This window comes from Canis lupus, chromosome 5 (genome assembly GCF_003254725.2).
Source record: "Canis lupus dingo isolate Sandy chromosome 5, ASM325472v2, whole genome shotgun sequence".
Taxonomy (NCBI): Eukaryota; Metazoa; Chordata; class Mammalia; order Carnivora; family Canidae; genus Canis; species Canis lupus.
The window spans coordinates 54,769,087-54,793,978 of NC_064247.1; the positions used below are offsets into that span (position 1 = coordinate 54,769,087).

Sequence of the window (24,892 nt, forward strand, 5' to 3'; positions counted from 1 at the left end):
GGACTGAGAAGGGGACGCCTGGGTGGCTCAGTGGTTGAGCATCTGCCTTTGGCTCAGGGCGTGATCCTGGGGTCCCGGGATCGAGTACCACATCGGGCTCCCTGCATGGAGCCTGCTTCTCCCTGTGCTTGTGTCTTGCCCCTCTCTCTGTGTCTTTCATGAATAAATAAAATCTTAAAAAAAAAAAAAAAAAAGAAGGGGACTGGGAGGGAACTGTACGGAGAGATCCAGAGACAGAGATGGGCCAATACATGGAGGCCAGAAGAGGTAGAGACAGGGAAGCAGAGACAGAGCAACAGGCTGCAAGATAGAGCAGAGGAGAGGCGGAGACCAAGAGCACAAGCAGGCATTCCAGAGCATTCCAGAGCAGAGAGAGGCAGAGCCCAGGGGACACTGCATAGAGTCCCTTTCCTGCGAACCTGCCCTGTGCCAGATAAGTGCCGGGGGGTGACCTGTGTCCTCTCATTCCTTCCTCTCAGCATCCTCTGGGGCAGGACCCCAGCCCTCAGTGACCAGGGAGCGGATCTTGGGCTCCAGTGACATCAGCCTTGGAAGAGGAGGATGCTACGCCCACCCCTGTGCCTGGCTTTCTGGGTGCCCCTGCACTGAGCTGGCAGGAATCTGAGGTGCCCAACAGGTGTGCATTTCCAGTACTTTCTTCTCATGAGATGGATGGATGAGCAAACTGAGGCCCTGCTAATGGGTCAGGATGGCTGCGGGGTCTCCCGGGCAGCACCGGATGAAGGATGAAGCATTGAAATAGGAGCAGGGTCTGGTGTTCTGGCACCAGCTCTGCCCTCACGTCACAGGGCAGGTGGGACCCTCTGGAAGGCCCCTGCAGCCCCCACGATGGTGAGGTCTGTGAATCACGTGAGAGTAAGTTTTGGAAGAGACTCTTGTTTGAAAGCTGGGACTTTGATGGTTGCCGCTGTCTGTTTCCGTGGAAACAGGGCTCCGAATCGGAGAACAGCCTGTAGCTCTGCTCTGGGTGCCCCAGATAGCTGGGGAAGAGGACTGCTCCCATACCTCCTCCCCGGCGGCCTCAGAGGGTGGCTAGAAAGGTCTGGAACACAGGGCCTCCAGCGATGTAGCCGACATTTATTGAGCACTCACTAGTGCCAGCCCAGGACAGCATCCAGCGCTTGGAAGGGAGAGAGGCCACGACCCCCTGAGGAAGTCTTGCTATCTCCACAACACTCGTCCTCAGGAGAGATTTACTCTGTCTGAAGTGGACCCTTCGTTACTCAGCACACATAGGAGCCACGTACCGGGCCACACAGAGGTAAACAGGACACAGTCCTTGCCTTCCCTCGGGGTCCAGGGGTACCAAAGGTGGGCGCCATGAAGTCAATGTGGAAGGGTGTGGTGAACATCCTGGTTCCCCTCTCCTGTCACCATGCCATCCTCCCCACCCTCAATACCCAGGCCTTATGCTGTTCCCTTGCCTGGGATCCCCTCACTACTGCTGCTCTGCCTAGCAAATTCGTGCTCAAGCTTCAAAGCCCCAGCTCCAAGCTTACTTCCTCTGCAAAGCCGCAGCCCTCTCCCCTAGGCCATGAGCATCTTTGTTTTGTTTTTGTTTTTGTTTTTGTTTTTTTGAGAGAGAGAGAGAGAAAATATGATCAGGGAGGGGCAGAGGGAGAGGAAGAGGGAGAGGGAGAGAATCTTAAGAAGGAGGCTCCACATGTAGCATGGAGCCTGACTGGGGGCTCGATCTCATGATTCTGAAATCATGACTTGAGCCAAAATCGAGTCAGATGCTTAACCAAGTGAGTTACTCAGGTGTCCTGACCAGGAGTGTCTTGAAGGCACAGACTAAGTCTCCTCATGTCTGTGTTCCCAAAGGGGAGTGAAGGCATCACTCCAACTGTGTTGAGCCCCTTCCCTCCCACCTTATTAGGGATTTCACTATAACCTGTCCTCTGGCTCCATCCCGTATCTTTGGTCTCTACCTCTCTACTCGCTCCTTCCAGTCAGCATTCATGCAGGATCTAGTCCCTCTTGTCTTCAACCAAAACACAGCAAAGCTCCTTACCCCTGGGGCACTGGCCTGTCTCTTGGCCTCTTCACAGCCCAAGATCTAGAGAGTCGTCTGCACTTGCTATCTGTTGGCCTCCCTCCCACACGGCCACTGCTGTCATAGGGTATCTGCTCAGATTGTGCCCCCAAACTGCCCTCACCAGCCAGCCAGCTTCTGCAGAGCTCTCTGTGGCTTGACCACTATCTGTGAGTCTACATTTTCCTTGAAACATTGTCTTCCCTACATAACTTCTCCCCAGATTTCCTTCTCATTGACCCCTCTGCACAGGCCTCCTCCATCACTCTCATCAGCTCCTCCTCCATCAGGACTGCTAGTGCTCCTCAGAGCTCCGTCTCCAGCTTCTCCTCAAGAGCTCACCCATTCCTATTGTTGTCCAAGGAAGGCCACCTTCTCTGGCCACTGGGCCAGCATAACACCCCTGCGCTATGCCCACAGGGGCCTGTATCCTCCATTGTGACACTTGTCATGTAGTATCATAAGTACTGGTAGAGTTGTCTGCTTCCCCCATCAGTGCAAACTCCCAAGAAGCACATCCATCCCCAGTGCTCAGGACACTGGGGAACAACAAGCTGCAAAGGGAGGCAGGAGCCAGATTATGAAGGACTTTGAACTTTTTTGCTGAGGACTTTGGGCTTCATCTTGTATGAGAATGAGAGCCACTGATGAGTTTTGAGCAAAAACATGTCACGTCTGTGCCTTAAACACATCTATCTCATTGGCAAGAAGAGGGTGGAGGGTTGGGGGAGAGTCTGAAGGCAGAGAGATCAGTTGCAGGTTGTGCAATATCCAGGGCTGGACCACAGTGATGAGAGGGGCTGGTGAATGGACAGAAAATGAGATGCCTACCGGTCACCTGGCTAGCTCAGTCTGTGGAGCACATGACTCTTGATCTTGGGGTTATAAGTTCGAGCCCCATGTTGGGTATAGAGATTATTTAAAGATAAAATCTTGAAAAGAAAATAAATAAAAGAAAAAAGAAAAGAAAAATGTAGGATGCTTACTAGATCTAGCTGACCAACCCAGGCTCTGGCAGAGGGGTAGAGGGTAAGGAAGAAAAGGAGTAGAGGCCCAATCTTGGGTTTCTGGCCCAGGTTGTTGGCTTGGTGTTGGTGCCTTGCACAGAGATGGGAACCAAGAAGGAACTGGATAGGGAGAAATAATGAGTCCACTTCTGGACACAGGGATTTTGAATCACCCAGGGGACATCCAGGTGGGAATACCTTTTAACTAAACAGATGGTGGGGGGTGGGGGTGAGCAGTGGTGGTAAGGAGAGAAACATCTGGGCCAGGAGGATGTCTTCAGGAGTCATCATGGAGGCTCAGGTGTGGTCAATGCCATGGGCATGGCTGAACTTGCCCAAAGGAAAAGTGAAGGTCAAGGACAGAGCCTGAGAGAAGCTCATTCACGGTAGCTTGTGTAGCAAATCTCCACCTCCCTTTCTGTGGGAGGCATACCTCTCCCTGCCCCGCTGATGCTGGGTTGGCCATGTGACTTGGGAGCGGCGGGTGCTTGCATGGATTGGCTTGGCATCTGGTGCTCCTCTCACCCACTCTGAAAAAGCACACCAGGCAGCCTCTGCCCTTCGGCCTGGGCCCCAGCAAGGGGGACCCAAGAGCAGCCTCAAGCTGCACTCTGAAGCAGCGCCGCCAGACTGACTGCAGACCTGTGAGTGAGAAATAAATGGCCTTTATAATAAGCCACTGAGATTTTTGGGGCTGTTTGTTATGTAACATTGTATCAGCAATAGCTTGCCTAATATAATTTTAAGAGGAGGCTGGAAAATAAGAATCCTTTATAGGATAACAGGAAGAGCAGTCAGAGGGGGAGGAAGGAAATTGGGAGAGAGTGGGAAGTGGGTTTCAGGAGCATCTGGACCTCTGATGCTCTGAGGTGGGGGACTGTGGGGGGGTTCCCACCATTTGCATCCTGCCCGCATGTTTTCTTCTTTCCCACAGGCTATGCTTGGGTCACCTTAGCTGCCTTGCTGGGCCTGAAGCTGAATTCCACATGTTGATGACTCCCCAGGCTCTGTCTTCAGGGTGGACTTTGTTCCAGAGTTCCAGACTTACCGTCTACCTGTCCCTGGATATCTCCATCTGGACATCCAATGGGCTTTTCCAACTCAACACGTCCACGACAGACCTCCTCATGCTTGCCATCCACAGACCTGCTTCCCTTCCTGGGCCCCCTGGCCTGGCAGCCCTCTCACCGCCCCCCCTCCAGCCTGGGAGTCAGCTTTCACACCTTCATGGGCTATTAGCAACTGAGCCTGGGGAATCCTCTTCCACCGGCTTCCCCCCATCTCACCTGCCTCAGCACCGCTCACCACACCTACTATTGAGCACTCCATGCCCTCCGGGCTCCCCTCTTCCTCCCTTCTCCCATGCTCCCAGTGCTCTTCCTAAAGCATAAGGAGGTCATCCCTGGTGGAAACCCCTGCCTGCAAGGATAAAGGCCAAACTTCCTAGCAGGACACCTAAGGCCCTGAATGGTCCAGTGGGATAAATTCATGAATGCCACTCATTGTTGTCTGAATCACATACCACACGTGCCCCCCAGGTCCCATTCAAACTTCAGTTTAGACCTGGCCTGGTCCCAGTTGCTTTCTGGATGCTTCCCACCACATCCTGCTCTGTCCCACCTCTCCCCCCACTGGACAAGTTCAAATGCTCCCCTTTTTAGGTGCCCCTTTCAAAGTCCCACGACATCCTGTATTGGACCCCTTCTGTACCCTCCCCCATCACTCTTACTGCAGTCTTTTTCCTTTCTGTTTTTTTATTGTGGTAAAATATACATAACATAAAACCTTACCATTTTAACCAGTTTTAATTGTACAGGTGAGTGGTGCTCAGTATATTCAGTGTCGGGTAGCCGTCAGCACCATCTATCTCCAGAGCTTCATTTTCCCAAACCAAAAACTCTGTACCCATTAAACCAACAACTCAAGTTCCCCCTGCCCGACCCAGCCCATTCCAGTTTCTGTCTCTGTGAATTTAACTGCTCTAGGTAGTCGTATGAGTAGGCGCACATGGTATTTGTCCTTCTGTGTCTGCTTATTTCACTTGGCATCACATCTTCAAGGCTCATCGACGTTGTTGCCTGTGTCAGAATTTCCTTCCTTTTTCTTTTTTTTTTTTTCTCCTTCCTTTTCCAGGGAAACATTCCATGCTATGGATACATCACATTCTGTTTGTCCATTCCTCTGTCGATGGACACTCGGGTTGAGCCCACGTTTTGGCTACAGTGAATAATGCCACTATGATCGTTGGTGTATAGATATCTGCTTGGGTCCCTGCTTCCAATTATTTTGGGTGTCTTCCTAGGGGTGGAATTGCTGGATCGCAACTCTATGTTTAATATTCTGAGGAATGTCCCTACTGTTTCCCACAGTGGCCTCGCCAGTATATGCTCCCACCCACAGTGCACGAGGGTTCCCCTTTCTCCACATCCTCCAACGCTTGATATTTTCTTTTTTTCTTTCCTTTTCTGCTATACCATCTATTAGGACAAGTGTGAAAGTCATCAGCCCACTTGTGACTCCAGTCACTTGTTGCAGTGACCGGCTTCTTGAAGTGTTACCTGACGGCGCCTCCCGGCCTGCGCCTGCGTGAAGGAGCTCTTGTTTCCTGCTCTGGGGTTTCTCTGACACTGTGGTAAGGGCACCTGCAGGACAGCTGGGCATTCTGCTCCGGTCACAAGGACTAGCTCTCACTAACTGCACCTGACGTGATGGGCTCCTCCCTGCCGCAGACTTCCCTGCCCCACCTGGAGCATCCTTCCTTTGTGTAGTTAACTCTCCCATATCCTTCAGAACTCAGATGTCACCGACACAGAGAAGCCCTCCTTGATCACCACTCCTCCTCCATGGGATCAGACTCTGGTATTTGCTCTTATAGCATCCTCTACTTGGCACAGTTTGTCATGACATATTTATCTGTGTGCTTATTGAATTAACCCTTATCTTGCTCGCTGGGCTGTGAGCTCCGAACAGAAGGAGACTGTGACTGTCTCGTTTGCCCGGCATTCTCGGCACCTACCAGGAGGCAGAGCCCATACCAGACGCTCAGAAAATCTTTGTTAAGTAAATTATTTTATTCAATGTTGAACATTTTTTTTATTATTGAGTACCTGTTCTAGAAGTGGGTATAAAACTCCTGCAGAGCTTAAATTCTAATGAGGGAATAAGGTAAGAAAAATAGACAAACATATAACACGTTAGTTGGTGATGGTTGCTATGGAGGGAAGCGGAACAGGATGAAAGGGACAGGTGCCATCCTGTAGACGTTTGTTAGGGAGGGCTCTGGCCATGTTCAGATGGAGCAAGTGAGGCTTGTCTGGGAGAAGGTGTTCTAGGCAGAGGGAATGGTGAGCATAAGGATGTAGCCGGCAAGTGCTCAGAGAGACGTGCTGGCCCAAGGCCAATGGAGGATGCAAGAGGCACCTGTGTCCCAGTGCTGGACACTTCAGAAGGCTTCGTGGTGGGTGGCATGGGAAGGAACTCATTGCCCAGGCACCCTGGAGAGGAGGTGGAGGAAGCTCGACAGGAGCCTTGGAAGGACCACAGCATTGGCTTCTCTTCCCCACTTACCCTTGGGAGGACCTTGCCTTGTATCTTTTTGTACTTTTCAGCATCCCTGGCTCCTGAGGGCTGAGCACTTGGTAGGTGCTTTCTAGAAAGAACAAAACCCATTCAAGAAAATGCCTAAAACCATTTTGCTACGACAAGGTGTCTCAGCACAGGTGTGTGTCCATCACAAGACATTTCAAAACACATTTGATTGTGTACTTAAATTCACTTCCTTCTTCCTCAGCACCTCTCCTTTTGCTGGCTCTGCTGAGCTAATAACATCAGGACTAATCATCTTTTTCAATTTACAGAATGTTTCTCCAATTACTATCTCTGTTGAGCCTCCAAACAGTCTTCAAAGCAGCGAATCTCCACTGTCCGGAGGCGTTCAGAAGTGTTGGGTTGGCCAGCACCAACCAACCGACAGCCCAGCTGGCACTTCCCTGGGGGCTCCTGCGCTCCATCCTCCTGCCTGTCCTGGACATCTTGGCTGCCTTCTTTCCTAGACAGGCTCACAGAGGGGACGTCCCACTAGAGTGGCCTGAGCTGGGTGAAAGCCAGGTCCCTGGAGTCTCCTGATTCCCTAAAACCAGGGCTGACCTGCCTGGGCTGGGTCCCCCTTCCCTGGCAGAGCAGCCTGAGGCTTTGACCAGAGGTGCCTCCATTCAATTCCAGGACCCACTGTGCTGGGTGCAGGAGGGGGATGGGCTATACCACACTCACTTGGTGACCATTCCAATCATCACCAGAGGGGAGCTCCATTCCCCCAGCAGCTGTGAGGAACTCTGAAAAAGAGCTTCTAAACCAGGGAGAGGTAAGGAGATCCTCTGGCATCCTTGTCAAGCACAACCAACAAGCCTCACATCTTTTTCCTTTAACCACCACCTTCTGGAGGCCTGGCCACTGCCAAGCTGATCCCAGAGCCCAAGATTTCTGCCCTCCTGGTTCTGGCCGCTGAGTGAAGGAGTGGCCATTCTAGCCTAAGCTTGAAGTTAACCATCCCTTCTCTCCAACCTCATCTGCCTGTTCCTCCTCATTCTGGTCGTCTAGTTATTTGAGTCTCCTTCTACTACAGTTGCTGGGCACTGGGATTCCATGGGTAAGTGGGGGTCATTCCCTAAGGAGGAACTCGTGTTCCCATGAGGGAGATGCACACGTCCATGCCTATGCAGTGTGCATCTGCAATCTGTTGGGTTTTTGGGGAGGCCCAGGGGCCACCAGGGGACCCCTGGCCCAGTCTGGGAGCTCAGAGAGGGCGTCCTCTGAAGGCTTCCTAGAGGAGGTGCTACCTGCCCAGGCTGGATTTAATTTTAATTTAATTTTATTTTTGTAAATATTTTATTTATTTATTTATTTATTCGTGAGAGACACACACAGAGAGGCAGAGACATAGGCAGAGGGAGAAGCAGGCTCCCTGCAGGGAGCCCGATGTGGGACTCGATCCCAGGGTCCCGGGATCCCGGGATCACCACCTGAGCCAAAGGTAGATGCTCAACTACTGAGCCACCCAGGTGCCCCTGGATCTTAGAATTAGTAGGAGTCTGTCACGGAAAGAGGCTTTTGGACAGAGGATTTCCCAACCGCGGAAGCTCTATGGAGTAAGAATTTTTGTTTGGGTAAGAATTCTGGGTAAGAATTACCCAGACCTGGAACAGTGCTTGGTACATAGTAGATGCTCAATAGATGTGTACTAAAAGAAGAGAAGGAAGATAGGGAGGGACAGAGAAAGGGAGGAAGAAAGAATGAAGGAGTCTGGGGTGGCTACGTGCAATGACCTGGTACATTCTGGGGACCAAAAGTATAGTAGTTCCAGGTGGCTGTGGTTTAGGTGGGTGGGGTTGGGAGAGGGGCCTTATCTAATCCCATTGTTGGCAGTATCCCTTTCTTATCTCCAGCTTGGGCCCAGAGCTACTTTGAGCATGAGACCATTTTTTCCTCTCCTGGTTCCCTAGCCCCTGGTATGCACACTGAATGTTGATAATGCACACAAGTATCGAACCTGCGCCGGGTGGTGGAGACACACCGATGACTCAGAGTTAGTTCCTCTCCCTGCCTGGTCTGGTAGAGGAGACAGACAGTAAACAACTGGCTACAACAATAGGCAGAATGAACAGAGAACCACTATGGAGGTTCAAGCAAAATGAGACCAAGCAGGGGGACAGAGGAGTTTTGCTCCAGGAGTGAAGAGCAAAGAGGTTTTGGAAGAGATGCACAGCGTAGGAGGCGATGTTAGCCTTCTATGGTCAAAGGGGGATGTTGAGTTAGAAGGCATTCAGGTAGAAATAGCAGGCCAAAAGATGTGTGGTCTAGGGAAGGTGGAGCTGGGGAGGGGGGTGTTCAGTGGGGGGAAAGGTGGGTTGCGGTTTTGAAGGCTGTTCTTGGGTGTTTGGACTGGTTTCTGATAGGACTGCATCTTGGATCATTGTATGCACACCTGGTTGGGGCTGCGGAGTGGTCCTGCTTTCAGGTGCCTGTCAACTCCCTTCTTTCTAGCAGGCTGGGGGGCTCCCTGTTTTTTCTCTCTGGGTCCTCTCACTGACTCTTTTAGCTTCATCACAAGCCTTCTGTGTCAAGGCCTAGCAAAGGGCAGACCACAAGGACAGAGTACCTGGCACAGGTTCCCTGAATGCCACTTCTCTTCTCCTGCTACATATGCTCCGGAAGAAGGTCTTTTATTCCAGGGTGGGGGTTGGGGGTGGGGAAAGAAAACTATAGAAGGGAAAAATCAGCATCCTAGAACATCAAATTCTCAAGAGAGATTAAAGATCTTCTAACCCTCCTTTCCCATTTGACAGGTGAGGAAAATGATGCCCAGACAGATAGATTTGCGGCGCAGTCCTGGTGCTGATAGGGCATGGCCAACTTGGTAGATTCTGCCATCATAGAGCTAGAGAAGGGCAGTGTTTTCCTTTAGCCAGGACCCGATGGATACTCACCATACTCGTAATTCGTGGGCCTTGCAGACCCAAGATGAGTCAGGCTTCTTGTGAGTCAGTCTGTTGACAAGCCATCCCTGGCCATTCCTAGCCCATCAAAAATAGAAGTCCAGGGGAAGGGGATGAACAGGCCAATTTAATTAGCGTGGGCTCTAAGGCACCTTAAGTTAGCCCTATTAAATTAAACCGCCTAGGGGAAAAAATAACTGTAATTATTTCCTTCTCTCCCCTATCGTTGTATTTCAACTCCCTCCCAACATCCATGCTTCTCATTCACAAAACAACCTCTCAACTAGGGGCTAGCCTACGAACAACCATAGACTGGGGTTCAGTATTTCCCTTTATCTGTCACCTTCCCCTGCGATCTCTAGGTCCCAGCAGAGAACAGAGTGCGTCCATTGGCATCCGTAGGGCCTGGCTGTATTCTAATTTAGGGAGACTGTTACACGGAGTAGAACATTATTCCAAAAATGCACCGAGTCTCCTTCCTGAACCAATGCAGATCGGTTTGCTGCGGGGCATTTCTTTCAAAAGCCCCTTTTCTCTTTTCAATAGATCAAAATAGGCAAACTTTAATGGTAGGAGATTATTCTTTATTTTGTAGAAATTTAGTTCTGAGTTTTCCTACTTGAAACGTGTTTTCCCCAGGACACTGACCTATCCTTTAATTGTTTGGTGCGAGGCATGTTAGGGGGAGGGGCGTTACTTGTTTATTGGAACAGCGCAGTTAAAAAAAAAAAAAAAATCAACCTAGGCTAACAGTTTCAAGGCTCCCCTAAAGATGTATCCAAACAGGCAGCCAATCAGCGCTTACACAGCTTTTTCTGCTTGACTCTTTTAAAGAGACAGTGCCGACAATGTTTTATCACATTTAAAGAGAACCGCGCTCTAAACGCAGTCTGAAAATGGGGGAGTCTTCCCCTATTTCGCCGGATCCTGGTCTAATAAGGGACTCATCGTGTGTACTCGGGGTTCTCAGAGTGGGCAGAGAGGAGTCAGCGGCAAATAGCTGGGTCACTCTGCCACCCCCCCCCCATTTCCCATTGTACACCTGGGTCACTGACAATGGAAGCTTCCCCTCCCCCCAAGTCTGACTCTCATCCCCCCCCACCTCCCCAATTTAGCTCCATTTATTTGAAGTTTGCAGATTCCTGTGGCGCGCATTCCACGTTGCAGGGCGCCCAGGTGACGCCCCCGTACCCCGCCCGCAGCGGCACGGTCTCCCGTGGAGAGGCCGACGGGCTAAGTTGCCAGCGCCGGCCGACCTGAGAAATTTGGGAGCTATCACTCTTCCCTTGTCTTAGCGCAAGTCCCCCGTCCCCTCCCCCAGGCTCCCCAAAGCACGCCAAGGACCTTCTTCGCGCGGCTCCACTTTGGGGCTTTCCGAAGTATTTTAATGATGTAGTAAAGGAGCCGCCGCGCGCCTCGGCGCCGGATCGAGCCGCCCAGCTCGCAGCGTGGAGCCCCGGGCCGGGCGCTCGGGCGGCGCACTGGGCAAGAGGGAGGGCCGGGGGCGGGGCGGCGGGGAAGCGGCCGGGAGTGTGGGGAGGGGGTCGGGGTCGGAACCCGGCGCGGGGGGCGGGGGGCGGGGGAGATAAGGGCCGGGCCGGGCCGGGCCGGGCCGGGCGGGGGGAGGCGAGGGGCCGATAAGGGAGAGGGACGTGGCGGGAGGGAGCCGGCGGCGCTCCGCTGGGGGGTCCGCGCCACCTCCCCTCCGCCGCTGCCGCAGCGCCCCCCGCCCCCTCCGGCGGCCCCCGCCGCGGCCGGGCCCGGCCCCCTCCCCCTCCCCCTCGGCACCTACGGGGAGGGGAGGCGCGCGCCCCCGCCCCCGCCCCCGCGCCCCCCGCGCCCCCCGGCGCCCCCCGGCGCCCCCCGGCGCGGCCGCAGCAGCAGGGGCCGCGGCTCGGCGGAGGCGGCCGCAGCGGGGACTGCCTGGGCCGGGCGCTGCCGGGGCGTCCCTCCCGGGCCGCCGGGCCCGCCCCCGCGCGCCGATTGGCCGGAGCGCCCGTCCGTCGCGGGCCGCCGCCGCCCGCCCCGCTTCCTCGCCCGGGCAGCCACGTTCGGTTGCGCTCCAAGTAGACCAGCGGCAGCGGCGGCGGCAGCGGTGCCGGAGGCGCGGAGGGCGGCGCAGGCGGAGCCGGGCGGGCGGGCGGCGGGCGAGCGAGCCGGCGGGCGGCGGGCGGCGGGCGAGCGGCGGCGGCGGCGGCGGCGGCGGCGGCGGCGGCGGCGGCGGCGGCAGCTCGGGCCGAGCCGGCGCGGGAGGAGTTCCAGGGCGATGGGGCCGCGGCCGGGGCTGACGCTTTGACAGCTGGAAAGAGCGCGGAGCCGGCGCCGGGGGGGAGGGAGGGGAGCGCGGCGAGGAGAGCGCGAGCGGGCGAGCGAGCGAGGCCGGGGAGGGGGCCGGGAGCGAGGGGGCAGCTCGGGAGCGGCGGCGGCGGCGGCGGCGGGGCTCGGCGCCCTCTTCCCTGCAGACCATGTTTGCCAAAGGCAAAGGCTCGGCGGTGCCCTCGGACGGGCAGGCTCGGGAAAAGTAAGCCCTGTTCTCCTCCAAGTGGCGGCCGCGCCGTCGCGGGGCTGCGGGCGGCGGGCGGGCGGCGGGCGGGCGGCAGGTGGGCGGCGGGCGGCGGGCGGCGGGCGGGCGGGGGTGCTGCGCCCCGGGGCCGGCGCCGTCCGCGGGCGGCGTGGGAGGGCGCCCATTGTTGGAGGCGCCGGGGGGGCCGGGCCGCCGGGGTGGGCGAGGTCCCGGGCGCGCGAGCCCGCACTTGGCCCGGCGGGGCGGGCAGGGGAGGGGGCGCGTGCTCCGCGGCTCCCGCAGCCCGAAGGCTCCTTTTGTCCGCCCGCGGCGTGAGGAGTGCGTGCCGGGGGCTTTGTTCGGCCGGGAGCGCTCTCCGTGCCCGCCCTCGGCCTCGGGGCGCCGCGCTGGGCAGGGACGGCGGCGCCGGCTGGGCCCGGGGCTCGGGGGACCGTCGCCGCGAGGGGGCGGGGGAGGCGGGCGGTGGGCAGGGCAGGGCAGGGCAGGGCAGGGCGGCGCGGTGCTGCCCCCTCCAGCGCGCGCCCCGCGCCCCGCGCCCCGCGGTCCGGGACCCGGTCTCCGCGGACGCTCCCCGGGCCGGGGCACACGGTGGCAGCCGGCGGGGTCGGCGGGGTCGGCGGGCTCGCGAGCTGGAGGCACCCGGCTGCGCTCGGCCCCGGTGCCGGCTGGAAGTTCAAGTTTGGGGGGCCGCTCTCTGCAGCCCTCGCGGCTCGGGGCGGCGCGTCCTCCGGTGCGCACCCCCGCCCCGGGGCGCCGACAGGCCGGCCGCCCTCCCTCCCTCCCGGCCCGGGCCCCTGGGGCAGGCAGCGCGGACGCGGCTGGGAGCCGGCTGGCGAGGTCCAGGGCGAGCGCCCCGGGCGACCTGACGCCTTCCCCCTTTCTGTGCCCCCTGCCCACCTTCCAGGTTAGCTTTATACGTCTACGAATATTTACTGCACGTAGGAGCACAGAAATCTGCACAGACCTTCTTGTCGGAGGTGAGTGCGACTGCCCCCCCACCCCATCATCCAATTTCTTGACACCCCCTCTTCCCCACTATTCTTAGAGCCTTTGTTTTCAGGAGCAGCCACTGTGGCCACCATTTTGAATTTTTATCACCTTTTGGCATTTATTGTTAGTTGGTCCTCACAGCCTTTTGGCTAATACCCCCCCCCCCCCAAAGCCCCCAGCCCGCCCGTCCTCTCTGCCCCTCTAAGCGGTGTCTGCTCTCTGCTTTCCAGATTCGATGGGAAAAAAACATCACATTGGGAGAACCGCCTGGGTTTTTGCACTCGTGGTGGTGGTAAGTTTCTGTGGTAGTTTGTTTGGTTTTGTTCTGAGACCTGGGTCCCGGGTGAACAAAGACAGGAGGCCTGGAGCAGACCCCCGTGTCTTAGCTCTCAGGCTTGGCACAGACCGGGGCACCTCTGGGCGCTCTGACCGGGGCTGGTGAAGGAGCAAAAGAAGACGGGAGGCTGGTGCCTAAAGTTTTTGCCTTCTCTTTGCCCTCCTATTGAGAAACCTACTAAACCGTGTTTAGTGTTTACAAAGAAACTCCTCTACTTTTCTGTCTCTCTCTGGGGCACCAGGCAGGGGCCTGAGAAAACCTGGAAGGATTTTTTTTTTTTTTTTTTTTTTTGGTCAATTCTGCATGCTGCTTTAATTAGGGGGAGTTGGAGTGGGGGTGGGGTGGGGGGGGATAGGATACCAGGTCTGTTTTACAACTGGCCTGTCCCTTCCTTTTTCTTCTGTGAGCTCAAACCTGGAGAGAGCAAAGCCGCTGGGGCCTTTCCCAGGCACCCTGAGGAAAAGCAAGAAGGGGCTGCCACTTCCTTTAGATACTGATTCAGACTGACTGGATCTTCCTCTCCTCTGTGGGCCCTCCTCCCCAGCCCCCTCCCCCCCAAGCATCCCTAAAACCACAAAGTTTCATTTTACTGAGAACCTTAACTGCTTGCTGTTGACCTGAGGGAGTGCTTGTAGTTGGTAGTTCCTGGCTCTCTCTTATTTGTGGCAGGTAAGGAGGGAGGCTGAGGGTCAGCAGGAGTGAGTCGCTGTGAGCGTAAGACCTGGATGTTTTGCGGGACCGATTGGTGGAGTCTTTGACATCCTTTTGAAAGGGACAAGAAAGCAGAATGGCCTTTGATATTTTGGTGGAGTTCGGAAGGATCAGAGTGCCGTGTCTTGGGATCTTAGAGCGTTTACCTGACCACCGGTTCACGTTACTGTTCAAGTCTCTTTGAAATGCGGGGGGATGAAGTATCTGTTCAAACTCGCACAGAGAAAATGAGTTTTTAATTACTTCTGCCAACCTCAGAACTGCGGTGTTGTGGCCTCAGGATTCTACCTGTAGGAGAGGGGGATAGGTTTTCTGTGGGGGTGGTTTGCAGAGGTGGGTGTGCCCGACCGTCATGGTATTTTGCAGAATCTTGGGCTTTTGCGGAATCTTGGGCTTCGGAGTAAAAGTTCCTGAGAAGGGGTTGGGGAGTTGGTAGCGTTAGAAATCTTTAGTGTGCGGAGGAGTTAATCAAATATGTGCAGCTTCAAGGGGCAGAAAGGAATGTTTTTTAGCCTCCCTCTGCAGCTGCTGGAAGCCCCCGATTTTCTTGTTCTATCCGTTCTATCAACCCACCCCCTCCCCCCAGGTCTTCTCATGCATTGTCTCAGCTCCCCCTGAAAGAGAGGAGTCTGTTGTGCTGGACTTGAGCAGTGGTGGCTCTGAGTGGCTGTGTCTGTTGTCTTGTTGGTTAGAAGTTACTTTGTGCCACCCTGAGCAAATGACAGCTGAGGCTCTCCAGGTGGGAGGAAGGGGTGGCACTGATTCAGAGCCCATCAGGCCATGGAATTCAGACACCTTGAGTGAGATGGCTTGTCTGATGACTCGCAGAACTAGCTTGTTTGTGATGGGGACAGGAGCACTAGACCAGGCGTCAGACTTCTGCTCTGGTGCCCATTTCCTTCAAGTGGGTTTCCGGCCCTGGGCCTTAGGCTCCTGACCTGGTGAGGGTTTCTACCCTGTATTAATACCAGTGACTACCCCATGTTTGTGTAAGGTGTTACTGGCTCACAGATGGCTTGTACGTCTGTTCTTGTGTAATACAAAGTGTTAGAGTGACTGCACCAAATTTTGGAGGGGGATGAGGCAGAGATATCTAGGCTCTCCTAGAGCAGAGATATCTTATCCTCTCCTTCCCCCACTTGCAGGATTGGTGGACAGGTGCCTCTGTGAGGAGGACTATTTCAACAAGAAAGGACAAGATACTTGGTTGTCTATAACTTCTCCTTTGGCTAATTGATATGCATTCTTTGAGTGGGTGGGGGGGATGGTTCTTGCATAAGAATTCCTTGGGGGAGGGCCTGGATGGGAGTAGGGGTGAGGAGGGAGAGGTGGGGGGGTGTAGGCTCTGGGCTCTGAGATTAAGAACCTGTAGGTTTCCTTTATTGCCAGTCACCCAGATTGCTCCCTGTATGAATCATAGTCCTGACTTTGACAGTTTAACCTTTTTATGAAATGTAGCCATTTTGGGTGGGGGGGTGGGGGTTGGTAAAAGGAGCACAGATGAAGCAGGCAGGGATTTTTATCCAGATTCCTGCCTATCCTATCTGAGCACCCATGCACAGGTTGTACCACTCTGCCCAAGCTTCAGCTGCCCCTTGCATAAAGTGGGGATAGCCGCCTGCCTTAGAGCACCATGGTCACTGCAAGCAGGGTCACGGGTGTGAGGCAGCCAGCACTCAGTAGGTGCCTGATCCATGAGAACTAACACTCTTACTACAGATGTCGGGCTTGCCAGAAGAGGTTGGTCCATTTTGTTTTCAAGCCTGAGTTTGCCCAAGGAAGACTGGAAATGTGGGATCGAGTCTTTGGGAGACCTAGTGCCTTTAGCACTGTACACTGTGCTCTTGTCGTTGGTACACAAGTGATAATTAGTAACCCGATCTTATTTTATTTTTCGATTGCAGTGTATTTTGGGACCTTTACTGTGCAGCTCCTGAAAGGCGAGACACTTGTGAACATTCGAGTGAAGCAAAAGCCTTTCATGATTACGTGAGTAACAAATTTTTAATCCTGGCAATAATTACAGGGTTGGATAGCTCTAACTTCTTTAGTACCAGAAGCAAATATACAGCCAATTGGCAATGGTCTTTGTTTTCTCCTGGCCTTTCTTCTTGTTCTGCTCACCTCCCTGCTGCCCTTGCTCCGTTCTAACTTGGTGAATGGTGTTTCATAACGTGGTAATTATGCAAAGAGTGTAGATACCTATCTGGAGGATTAAATGGTGGCGTTCAGGGCTCAGCCATGTGAGGTTGATGTCGGAGTGGACAGTTAGCTGGGAAGGGACTGAGCCTCCTTGGTGTTGGTTTAATTAAAAAATTCACCACCACCACCACCACCACCACCACAAAAAAAAGCAAACATGAAACTTGTGTTTTGGAGCAGAAGGAGTGGTTGAGGGAGAGTTTGGTGAAATGGACTCCTTCCTTACTTTCCAGGGAGCAGTCTTTCAAATTGTTTTGGGGTGTGCGCGTGTGTGTGTTTGTGTGTGTTGGAGGGCTCGTGCTGTGCCCACTAAGACCACGTATACTTTGAGGTACTTGGCTGGTCCATAATCTTGTGTTCAAAACGTTCTTGTGAAGATAGTTAATTTCATCACACCATAGCACTTGCTACCCTGTCATTCGTCCTCTACCTGGATGAGTTTCTTAAGATTTATGAAATGCTTATAAGAGTGATGTCTGCTGCATATCCATCTCCCATGGCAGTCCCCCTCAAAAAAAAAAAAATTAGACTCCAAACATGGGTTGGAGTCAGAATTTATGATCAGATGAAACATGATCTGGGGGAGATGGGAAATGGAAGGGGAAGTGTCTGCAGTTCTTCCCGGCCTCCTTCCAGTCTTTGCTTCCCGATGGCCTTGTAGATGGGGTGTGTACATGCATGCGAGCGAGCACATGCACATAAGAAAGAGGTGCTTTATTTGGTCTTGCGCTTTTTCATAAGGTGGGTGGGAACGGGTCTTCAAGCTCTAGAGCATGGAAATTGGTTTCTTGAACATTGTCAGAGCTCACCTACCTGGCCAGGCCATGTGTGTCCCCTGCATGCAGAGGTTGAGACTGGCTTAGGACACTAGAACCCATCTGGTTGAGTGTTACAAGTGGTCATATCCCATTACCATGAATGCTTTTATGGTGAAAATTTCTCCAAGCACTACGGAGGAGTCAGAAACTCAGCTGGAGGTTGCATTGGTTTTGAGAATATTTAATGGGATGAAATTTTGTTATGACTGAAAAGTTAATGCCCTTGGAACAGAATGCTCAGAAAATGGACCAGTCCTTCTGCCCTCTCCAGAGCTGAGAAAGAGAAGCTGGCAAATGGCACTCATGGTCTGGTAAACTTTTAGTAGTAAAAGGTGAGGTGACTGGTTCTCTTGTGATGTGGTTCTTCTGGGAAAATCCGTGGTGATGATCATAGGGTTTCCTGAGCTAGAGGTTGGGGGAGGAGGCTAGGAGGGTACATTAGGCATATAAAAATAGTTGGTGAATTTGACCTTTCTACCTAGTAAAAAAAAAAACCTTGCTTTTTTTTTTTTTATTTTTATTTTAAACATACGGAGAGCGAATTCCTATATGGTCAGTCTTTGCTGTGCAAGTAGTTTTATTTTAGAGTGGGGGTTAGTGGATGTGCCTGTTTGAAGGAAATCTCATGGTAGAGGATGTCTATGTTATCTTTTGCAAGCTGTCAGAGAAGTTTAATAATTTTTAAGTTTGGTTCTCTAGTAAATGATGTAAGATTTTTCTGGCAGTTTGTGGTTTGTTCTGCCATCTTGAAACAGTATGGGTGGCAGGGAAAGCTTGATGGGTTTGCTTTCAATATTATTTGTTAAGGAATGGTGGCATAATTATGGGGAGAGTACTGAAATTGGTGTAAATGTGTAGAAGATGCTACTAAGCGTTGAAGTCCTACTGATTGAGGCCCAAGATTCACAGATTTGCGGGGGTCAAAACCCTTTCTTCTTACTTTTTATTATTTATTATTTTATTTTATTTCATTTAAAAAAAATTATTTATTCATGTGAGACACAGAGAGAGAGGCAGAGACCTAGGCAGAGGGAGAAGCAGGCTCCTCACAGGGAGCCCATTGTGGGACTTGATCCCGGATCCTGGGATCATATTCTGAGCCGAAGGCAGACGCTCAATCGCTGAGCCACCCAGGCATCTCAAAACCCTTTCTTTTTAGATTGGAATTCTCTTGGTGTCACTGGCCTGAGATTGAGGTTGTGTGGGAGCAGGGATGGAGTGATGAATGGGAACAGAGAGGGAACATCTGTATTTTATGGGGTGGCATTGGATTGCAGAGGTGACAGAGGAGCCCCTGGTAAATTAAGAGAAAATTGAGAAAAGGAACCCTCTCTTCTTTTTGTGCTTCTCAAATCTTCCTGTGTTCTTTCCATTCCCATGGCTACCATCTAGTTAGCCCTCATTCCTTCTTGCTAGAATTGCTGTTGTCTCTTTCCGGGCTCCCTTCCTCTTATCTGGAATGCATGCCTCTCTTATCCATTCAAATCCTATTCATCTTTTAACTCCTTGGTGGACTTTGGTGATAGTTTTCTGCACACTCTGATCACTCCATCTCATTGTCCATGGAAACCATCTATACAGAGCCTTTGCTGACGGCTTTCCGTGTGCCAGGCCCCTGTGCTGGGTGCTTTGGTTTTAGTCTTTCATTTCAAGCTGCCAGTGGTCGGGTGAGAGAAGGAGTTGCTAATTCCATTTTTCAGATGGGGAAGCTGAGGCAGAGAGGTTAATTTGCAGCTAAGTGGTAGAATGAGGATCCAGACTCAGGCCATAGCTAATTCCAGAATTGGTGCTCCTAACACTGTCGAGGCTCAGCCCTGCAGGTCCGTAGCAAGTGTCATTTGTTTGTACCTATTCCGACTAATTTCTCTTTTAGGGTTGTCTTTCCAACCACAGCTTATTAATTTTTTCCATGCCAGAGCCCGTTCATCGATCTACAGAGCTATTCATCTCTGTAGCTCCCACAATACCTTGCACACAGTAGGCATGTGTGCTAATTGAATGAAGGGGTTAAGGAGCTATGGGTGAGGAAAAAATAGGTAATTTGTGGGTCACTGAGTAGCCTGGCTTGGAGCAGCCATTGGAATATTGGAAGATACTCCTTTGGTGATTTCACCTTTGCCGAGTGATCTTGAGCCAGGCGATTCTGATGCTGGTAAACTAGTTACCTTACCTTACCTTACCTCTTGTTAATACAAGTGTGCAGTAACTGTCCTTCCATTTGCTGTTGAGGTGATTCAGAGATTCTCCTGGTTTGTGGGGGAGTCTGTGCAGCCCAGGTACCACCCAGGCCTTGGGGGGGTGTAGTGAGTATTAAATGCTTTCAGGGCAGGGGTGGAGGGGGCGTGCCCAGGTGCTGTGGGACTGAAAGGGTCTTTGGAAAGGACCTCAACTGGGAAGATCCTGGTCTCTGTTCTGGAGAAAAAATTTTATGTTCCTGGCAAATTGCCACCTCTTCTTGATAGCAGTGTCAGGGATCAAGTGATCATGGGTCAAGGCCAGGCTGTGGGGCCTGAAATGAACCAGGTGACTCAGTGGTGAGGGGGCTTAAATTTTCTTTGAATTGGTGAGTTTTTATTTGAGTCACAGTCTACTGCCCCTCACCCCCTCAACACACACCTGGCACGTTATTTGTAAGCATGAGTGCCCTGATGTTGACTAGATGCAACGTGGAGTGTTAGGGCATTTGGTGTAGGAGCAGACTTTTTTTGAAAAATCCGTTTACCTTAAGTCGAAGAGCTCTGACCCTGGGAGGAGGCTCATAGGGACCCTGCTGTCATTTCCCAGCTCTTCAGTCAGACCAGAGCTGTGGTTCTCAAGGGTATTTGGTAAAAGCCCTTGGGGTTCTTTGGACCCTGTTGTCTGGGTCCTGGCCTTTTGTGGAGTGGACACGCCCAGTGCCACTTGTGTCTCTTACATCCAGTGGTGTCCTAGCCACCTTCTCTGCTCGGTTGTCCTCTAGGGTCAGTGTGGCTGGTAGAAAGAAGTGTCTCTGGTGCCTTCTTGGCTCCCCAGCAGCCCTGTCTCTCCTTGTGGTAGCTAATTGTGTGTTTTCTTCTTGATGGCAAGAAATGAGTGGAGTAGGGAAGAGCCTAAGGCGGCCTCTGAGCTGAAGGTGCTAGAGGGCAGCTGGGCTCCTTGCGCTGCTCACGTCACTACATTTCTCATAGCCCCTTTCAGCACGTGCTTGTGGTTTGGCGTCACGGTGGCCTTACTGGTCAGGTGTTACTAAGTTTCATCCCCATTTCACAGATGAGGAAACCGAGGCCTGGAGTTTAGATAGTTTGTCTAAGGGCATGTAGCTGAGTCGGGGCGGGGGGGCATGGGGATGGGGTGGCAGAGCTTGGGCTAGCTCTTGGTGTTTCAGGTTCTGCTGCTCAGCTTTTGACAGCCCTCATTTGAGAAGAGAATTTCTGCTGAATGGAGGAGGGAAGGGGTTTGCAGTTGACCCCAAGTGTCTCCTGTACAGAGTCACTGAAGAAATGCATTCAGCAGAATTAGTCTGAAGTTCCTGAGAGGTGATCTACAGAGTCACTGGTGGAAGTGGGACAGGAACTTGGGAAGGGAGTTTGTTATGGTGCAGTGGCCCATGTGGCAGGGAGAATGTGATAAAAGCTCTGGCCTTCCCTTCCAGAAAATACATGTGTCCCCACAAAGGAGACTTTGTACCTAATTTTGGAAGATGTGCAGGCTGCTGCTCCTAAGCCCAGCCCTCCTGTGATTCTCAGGAAAGAACTGAGAGCATATACTAGACATGAGGTCCCAGAGAGCCCCAGTTTCTGTGCTCTGAGGACCTGAGGTCCCTTTCTGTTCTGCTCTTGTGGGGCTGGCTCCCTTGCCCCTGTGCCCCTGCAGCAGGACTCTGCTGACCCCTGACCCCACTGTGAGCCTGTGTCTCCAGGAGCCTGTGTCTCCAGGCGGTGAGAGGGGATTAGGAAAGTGCCCCAGAGGCCTAGGCGTGGAAGGGAGCTGAGGTATTTGTGGCTCTGTGGCAGGGGTCCAGCGTCCTTGGTGGGTTTGAAATAGCAAAGTGATATTTGAGAGGGTTCTCCTTGGATGTGCTGAGCTGGGGTTCCTGCCAGGCTGGGAGTGTCCACACCCGCCAGAACCTTTTGGGGGCAGGGGAAGGCGGAATGAGAGGGAAAGGGCCACGACCTGGCTCTGAGGAGCTGGGGAGTGCTCTCCCCAGAGATAAGCCAGCCTAGCCATCTGCCCAGAGGTCCTGGCAAGTTCACAGCAGTTGCCTTTGGCTCTGACCCTTGGCACCCTTGTGTGGCAGATTAAAAAGACAAAATACACACACACAGTTATTTCTTTCCCCACCCGCCTTGGAGCTTAGACTTTGTGTCGCATCCTTTCTTCGGGCTTCTACCCTGTTTGCTGCAATTCCTCTGACCCCAGAGGCTGCCAGACTCTTCTATCGGTGGCTAATTAAACACTAAATGAGTAACTGGAATTGCGTTTTGCCAGAACTCAGGCTGTGCGGCCACCTTAATGGGTTTCAAGTGGCGGCAAGACCCCAAATTGCAAATCCTTGCCCTTTATTTCAAGGTGGGAGGTGGGGCTGTGGCAGGGGCAGGGGGTGGTGGTGGTGCTAGAGTGGGGGGACCCAAACAAAGTTTTTGGCAGTGGTCACTTCATTTGAACTCCAAGACCAGCCGTGTGCACGTCTTTGCATAATGCCATCTTTGTTAGCTACGCATTTGCAAACTTGGACCGAGAGTTAGCTCTGTGCCAGCCAGTGCTCTGAAGGAGCCAGAGACACCCAGCTCTCCCCAGAGTGTCCCTTAGGCTGTCTTAATTTTCCAAGGGAAGCGAGTTCTCTAGTGGAGACCTCAGGCCAGAGCTGCCTTGCCCCCTTCCCCTGACTTTCCTGCCTGTGTGTGTATATGCCTGTGCCCGCGCATGCGTGTGTGTGTGTGTGTGTGTGTGTGTGTGTGTGTTTTAAGAGGGAGAAGTGGAGGGGAGGTATGTGCGCTTGAGGGCCTGTCAGCCAAGATAACAGAAATGTTACACTAGCTGTAGCCTTTATAATAGCGTCTAGGGTTTAGAGTATTTAGAAAAATTAATCTTTTTTAGCTTGGTAATAATTTTGACCATGGCACAAGTGCATTAGATGATTCACATAAACTTCTTTAATACATGTTGCTAGGAGCTTACAGCAAATAGACAATAACGATTGTTTGTTTTTGATTCGCCAGGGTAATGGGGTTTTTCTGGAGCCTTGGCGAGATGAGTTTTAGAGATGTTTCTCTCCCTGTGCTATGCTTTTCTCGGGTCTGCAATCCTCTGCATTTGGAAGGGTTTGGGCTCTGAGTGGTGGTGGGGACGCACACCTAAGTTCCAGGCCTCACCGTCCTCTCCTGGTGGGGTGGATTTGCGGATCCTCTGTTCCTGCCTCTGTGGAGGGTGGAGTGATGATCCCTTTGCATGGTTGTTGAGAGTGAAGTATCCTATACGTCAATTGGTTGTCTGTCTGTGGCTTGTGCTTGGTGAGTTTGTTTACTTTCTCTTTGCAGCTCTAAAGTTGTCCCCCCAAACGTTTAAAATGATGGGGACAGCAGCGTATTTTTCTGGGAGAGCAAGCCCACCTGTAGGAACTTTTGGAACACTTGAATTTCCCAACAATGCCCTGCAGTGCCTGGGCTCCCCTGATGTGTCATGGGGTCTTTCCCTCCATACCAGCTGTCTTGTCTCATCCCCACAGCCCTGCAAAGGGCAGAGCGGGTAGTCCTGCCACAAGCTGGCCCTGATAAATGCTCCCCTGAGACGTCTGTACCCCTTATCTGTGTGGGGCAGAGGAGTCCTGTCCCAGTCCTGCACAGTGAAGTGGTAAGACCCAGGGGGGCTTGCAACTTGACACCAGCAGAAATCTGGATTCAAGTTTTGGCTCCACACCTTTTGTTACTGGGGGAGCCTGCACTTTTCAAGATCTTTCTCTCCACTGTGAAAAAAGCACAAGTGTCGTCCTTGCTTATCCTGCCCTGGAGTGGTCTAGAGAAAGGCAAGGAGGGAGGTTAGTTGTGCTCTGATGTGCTGTGATGTACAGGGATGGACAGGGTTGGAGGCTGCTCTGTTGGCGTCTTGTTGTCATCCTTTTTGGTGTGTAGCCTGCCTCACATTTCACTTGACTCTTTAGGCTTGGCGTCCTGAAAAAGGAGCCTTAGGAAGTGAGCTTGGGAAGGGATGTGTCACTGTCGCAGGTCTGTGGGAAGCTGGTGCCCGTGCATTGACTGCTTTCTCTTTGGGTTTCCTGGCCGAGCCTCAGGGAGACATTGGTCAGTTGGCTCCCAGACCAGGAGCAGGAGACACCGATGAGTTTTGCGGGGTTGATCTGGTTCACTGACTGAGCGCCTGTTCTGCTCATTGTCTCGTCAAAGAGGCAGATGCAGCCCAGGATGTGATAAGTGCGTAGAAAGCTTCGTGGGAGATGGTCTGGGTCTTCCGAGAGACCGAGATGCAGTCAGGACAGATGGTGGGAGGAGGTAAACAGTCCCACCCTCTCTGGCAGCCGAGAAATGTATTTAACATAAATGTACATAACAAGATTGGAGCTGATGGAACTGGAGGTCACCTCGTCATCTTACAAATAGGTAAACTGAGTTCCGGAGAGGAAAGGTGCCCCACCTGAGGTCACCAGTAGGACTCAAACCTGCAAACCTAATCCAGATCTGGGACTTTTTCCTTTGCCTTGTGCTGCCTTGCTTCACTTCAACCTGTGCAAATTCAGGCACGTTAATGAGCCTCTGTTTCTCCGTTTCCCTCAGGTGGAAAATGGGGTTGATGAAGTATATCCTCCGTATAAGGTTGTCATGAGGGTTAAATGAACTTATGCACCTGTACGCACCCCATGACCTGTAATAGGGCTTGGTGCAGCCAGTACACACCATGTACACGTGTGCTATCCTTTTTGTGACCTCACCACGGGGCCTGTATGGATCCTGGCCTTCTCACAACTAAAAGGGAGGCAGCTGGAGAATGGTCTAAGTGTGACGGGTGTATGCCTTGGGCAGGAACTGTCACTGGCTGCCTCACCTGTTGATTGGTGCTCCGGATCCCTGGATTTGAATCTGCCTTCTTCAAGTACCCTTGAGCAATTGGAGGGCGAGGGTCACACACACACAGCCTCCAGACGAGCCTCCGTGTCTCATCTCATCCAGGGCTCTCCTGGGTGGTACCTGGACTGGGTTGTTCATTCAGTGTTCATTTCCTCTTCTTTTGGCCACTTCTCTTGATACAGGAATCTGGAACTTCCCTGCTGCCCCTTCTGACCCTTTCTCTGGTCCCTGCTTGATACCACACCACCTGAGGTGGAGTTTTTGCTTCCACCCTGGAATGTGTTTGTCACCACTGGCCCTGCCAGGACCACCCCCATGGGAATACCCTTCTTTTCTTCTTTTCTTTCCACCTCCGGGAACTCTGTGTCTGTATTCACTTGCTACTTGCAGCCCAGAAGAAGAATGATTTGGGTCAAGGCTGTATCTCTTCCCTTCCCAACTCGTAGATTAAAAGCTCTTGAAGAGCAGGCGCTCTTATCTCTACTACCCCGTGTGCCACCCCCCACTCCCGGGGCCTGTTGCAGAGTCTTCAATAAATCCCCACATTGGTGAGTTAGACTCGGGCATTGAAAAGCGACAAAGGTCTGATCCTTGCCCAGGGATCAAGTATGTTAAATACACGTTTTAATGGAGATGGACAAGTGGTACATGGTAACGCATTGTTTTGCAAACTGTGTGTTGTGACCCATTAGTGCCTTGGG

General features: G+C 52.8%; 1 protein-coding gene and 1 long non-coding RNA gene across 7 annotated transcripts in view; both read left to right on the forward strand.

The window, feature by feature from the left end:
- The first annotated feature begins 3,533 nt into the window (after nt 1-3,533).
- LOC112647070 (uncharacterized) lies at nt 3,534-7,627 on the forward strand. Its single transcript, XR_003128051.3, has 4 exons — nt 3,534-3,707; nt 3,998-4,879; nt 5,548-6,782; nt 6,921-7,627. It is a non-coding gene; the product is annotated as an uncharacterized LOC112647070 (long non-coding RNA).
- Nucleotides 7,628-11,917: 4,290 nt separating this feature from the next.
- Nucleotides 11,918-24,892, forward strand: part of SSBP3 (single stranded DNA binding protein 3) — a 164,342-nt gene continuing 151,367 nt past the window's right edge. For all 6 annotated transcript variants that reach the window (XM_025427714.3, XM_025427716.3, XM_025427717.3 and 3 more), the window contains exons 1-4: nt 11,918-12,075; nt 12,983-13,055; nt 13,299-13,360; nt 16,021-16,105. In XM_025427714.3, coding sequence (XP_025283499.1) covers nt 12,020-12,075; nt 12,983-13,055; nt 13,299-13,360; nt 16,021-16,105 — 276 coding nt within the window. In that variant the 5' untranslated portion in view covers nt 11,918-12,019. The remainder of the gene's footprint in view (nt 12,076-12,982; nt 13,056-13,298; nt 13,361-16,020; nt 16,106-24,892) is intronic.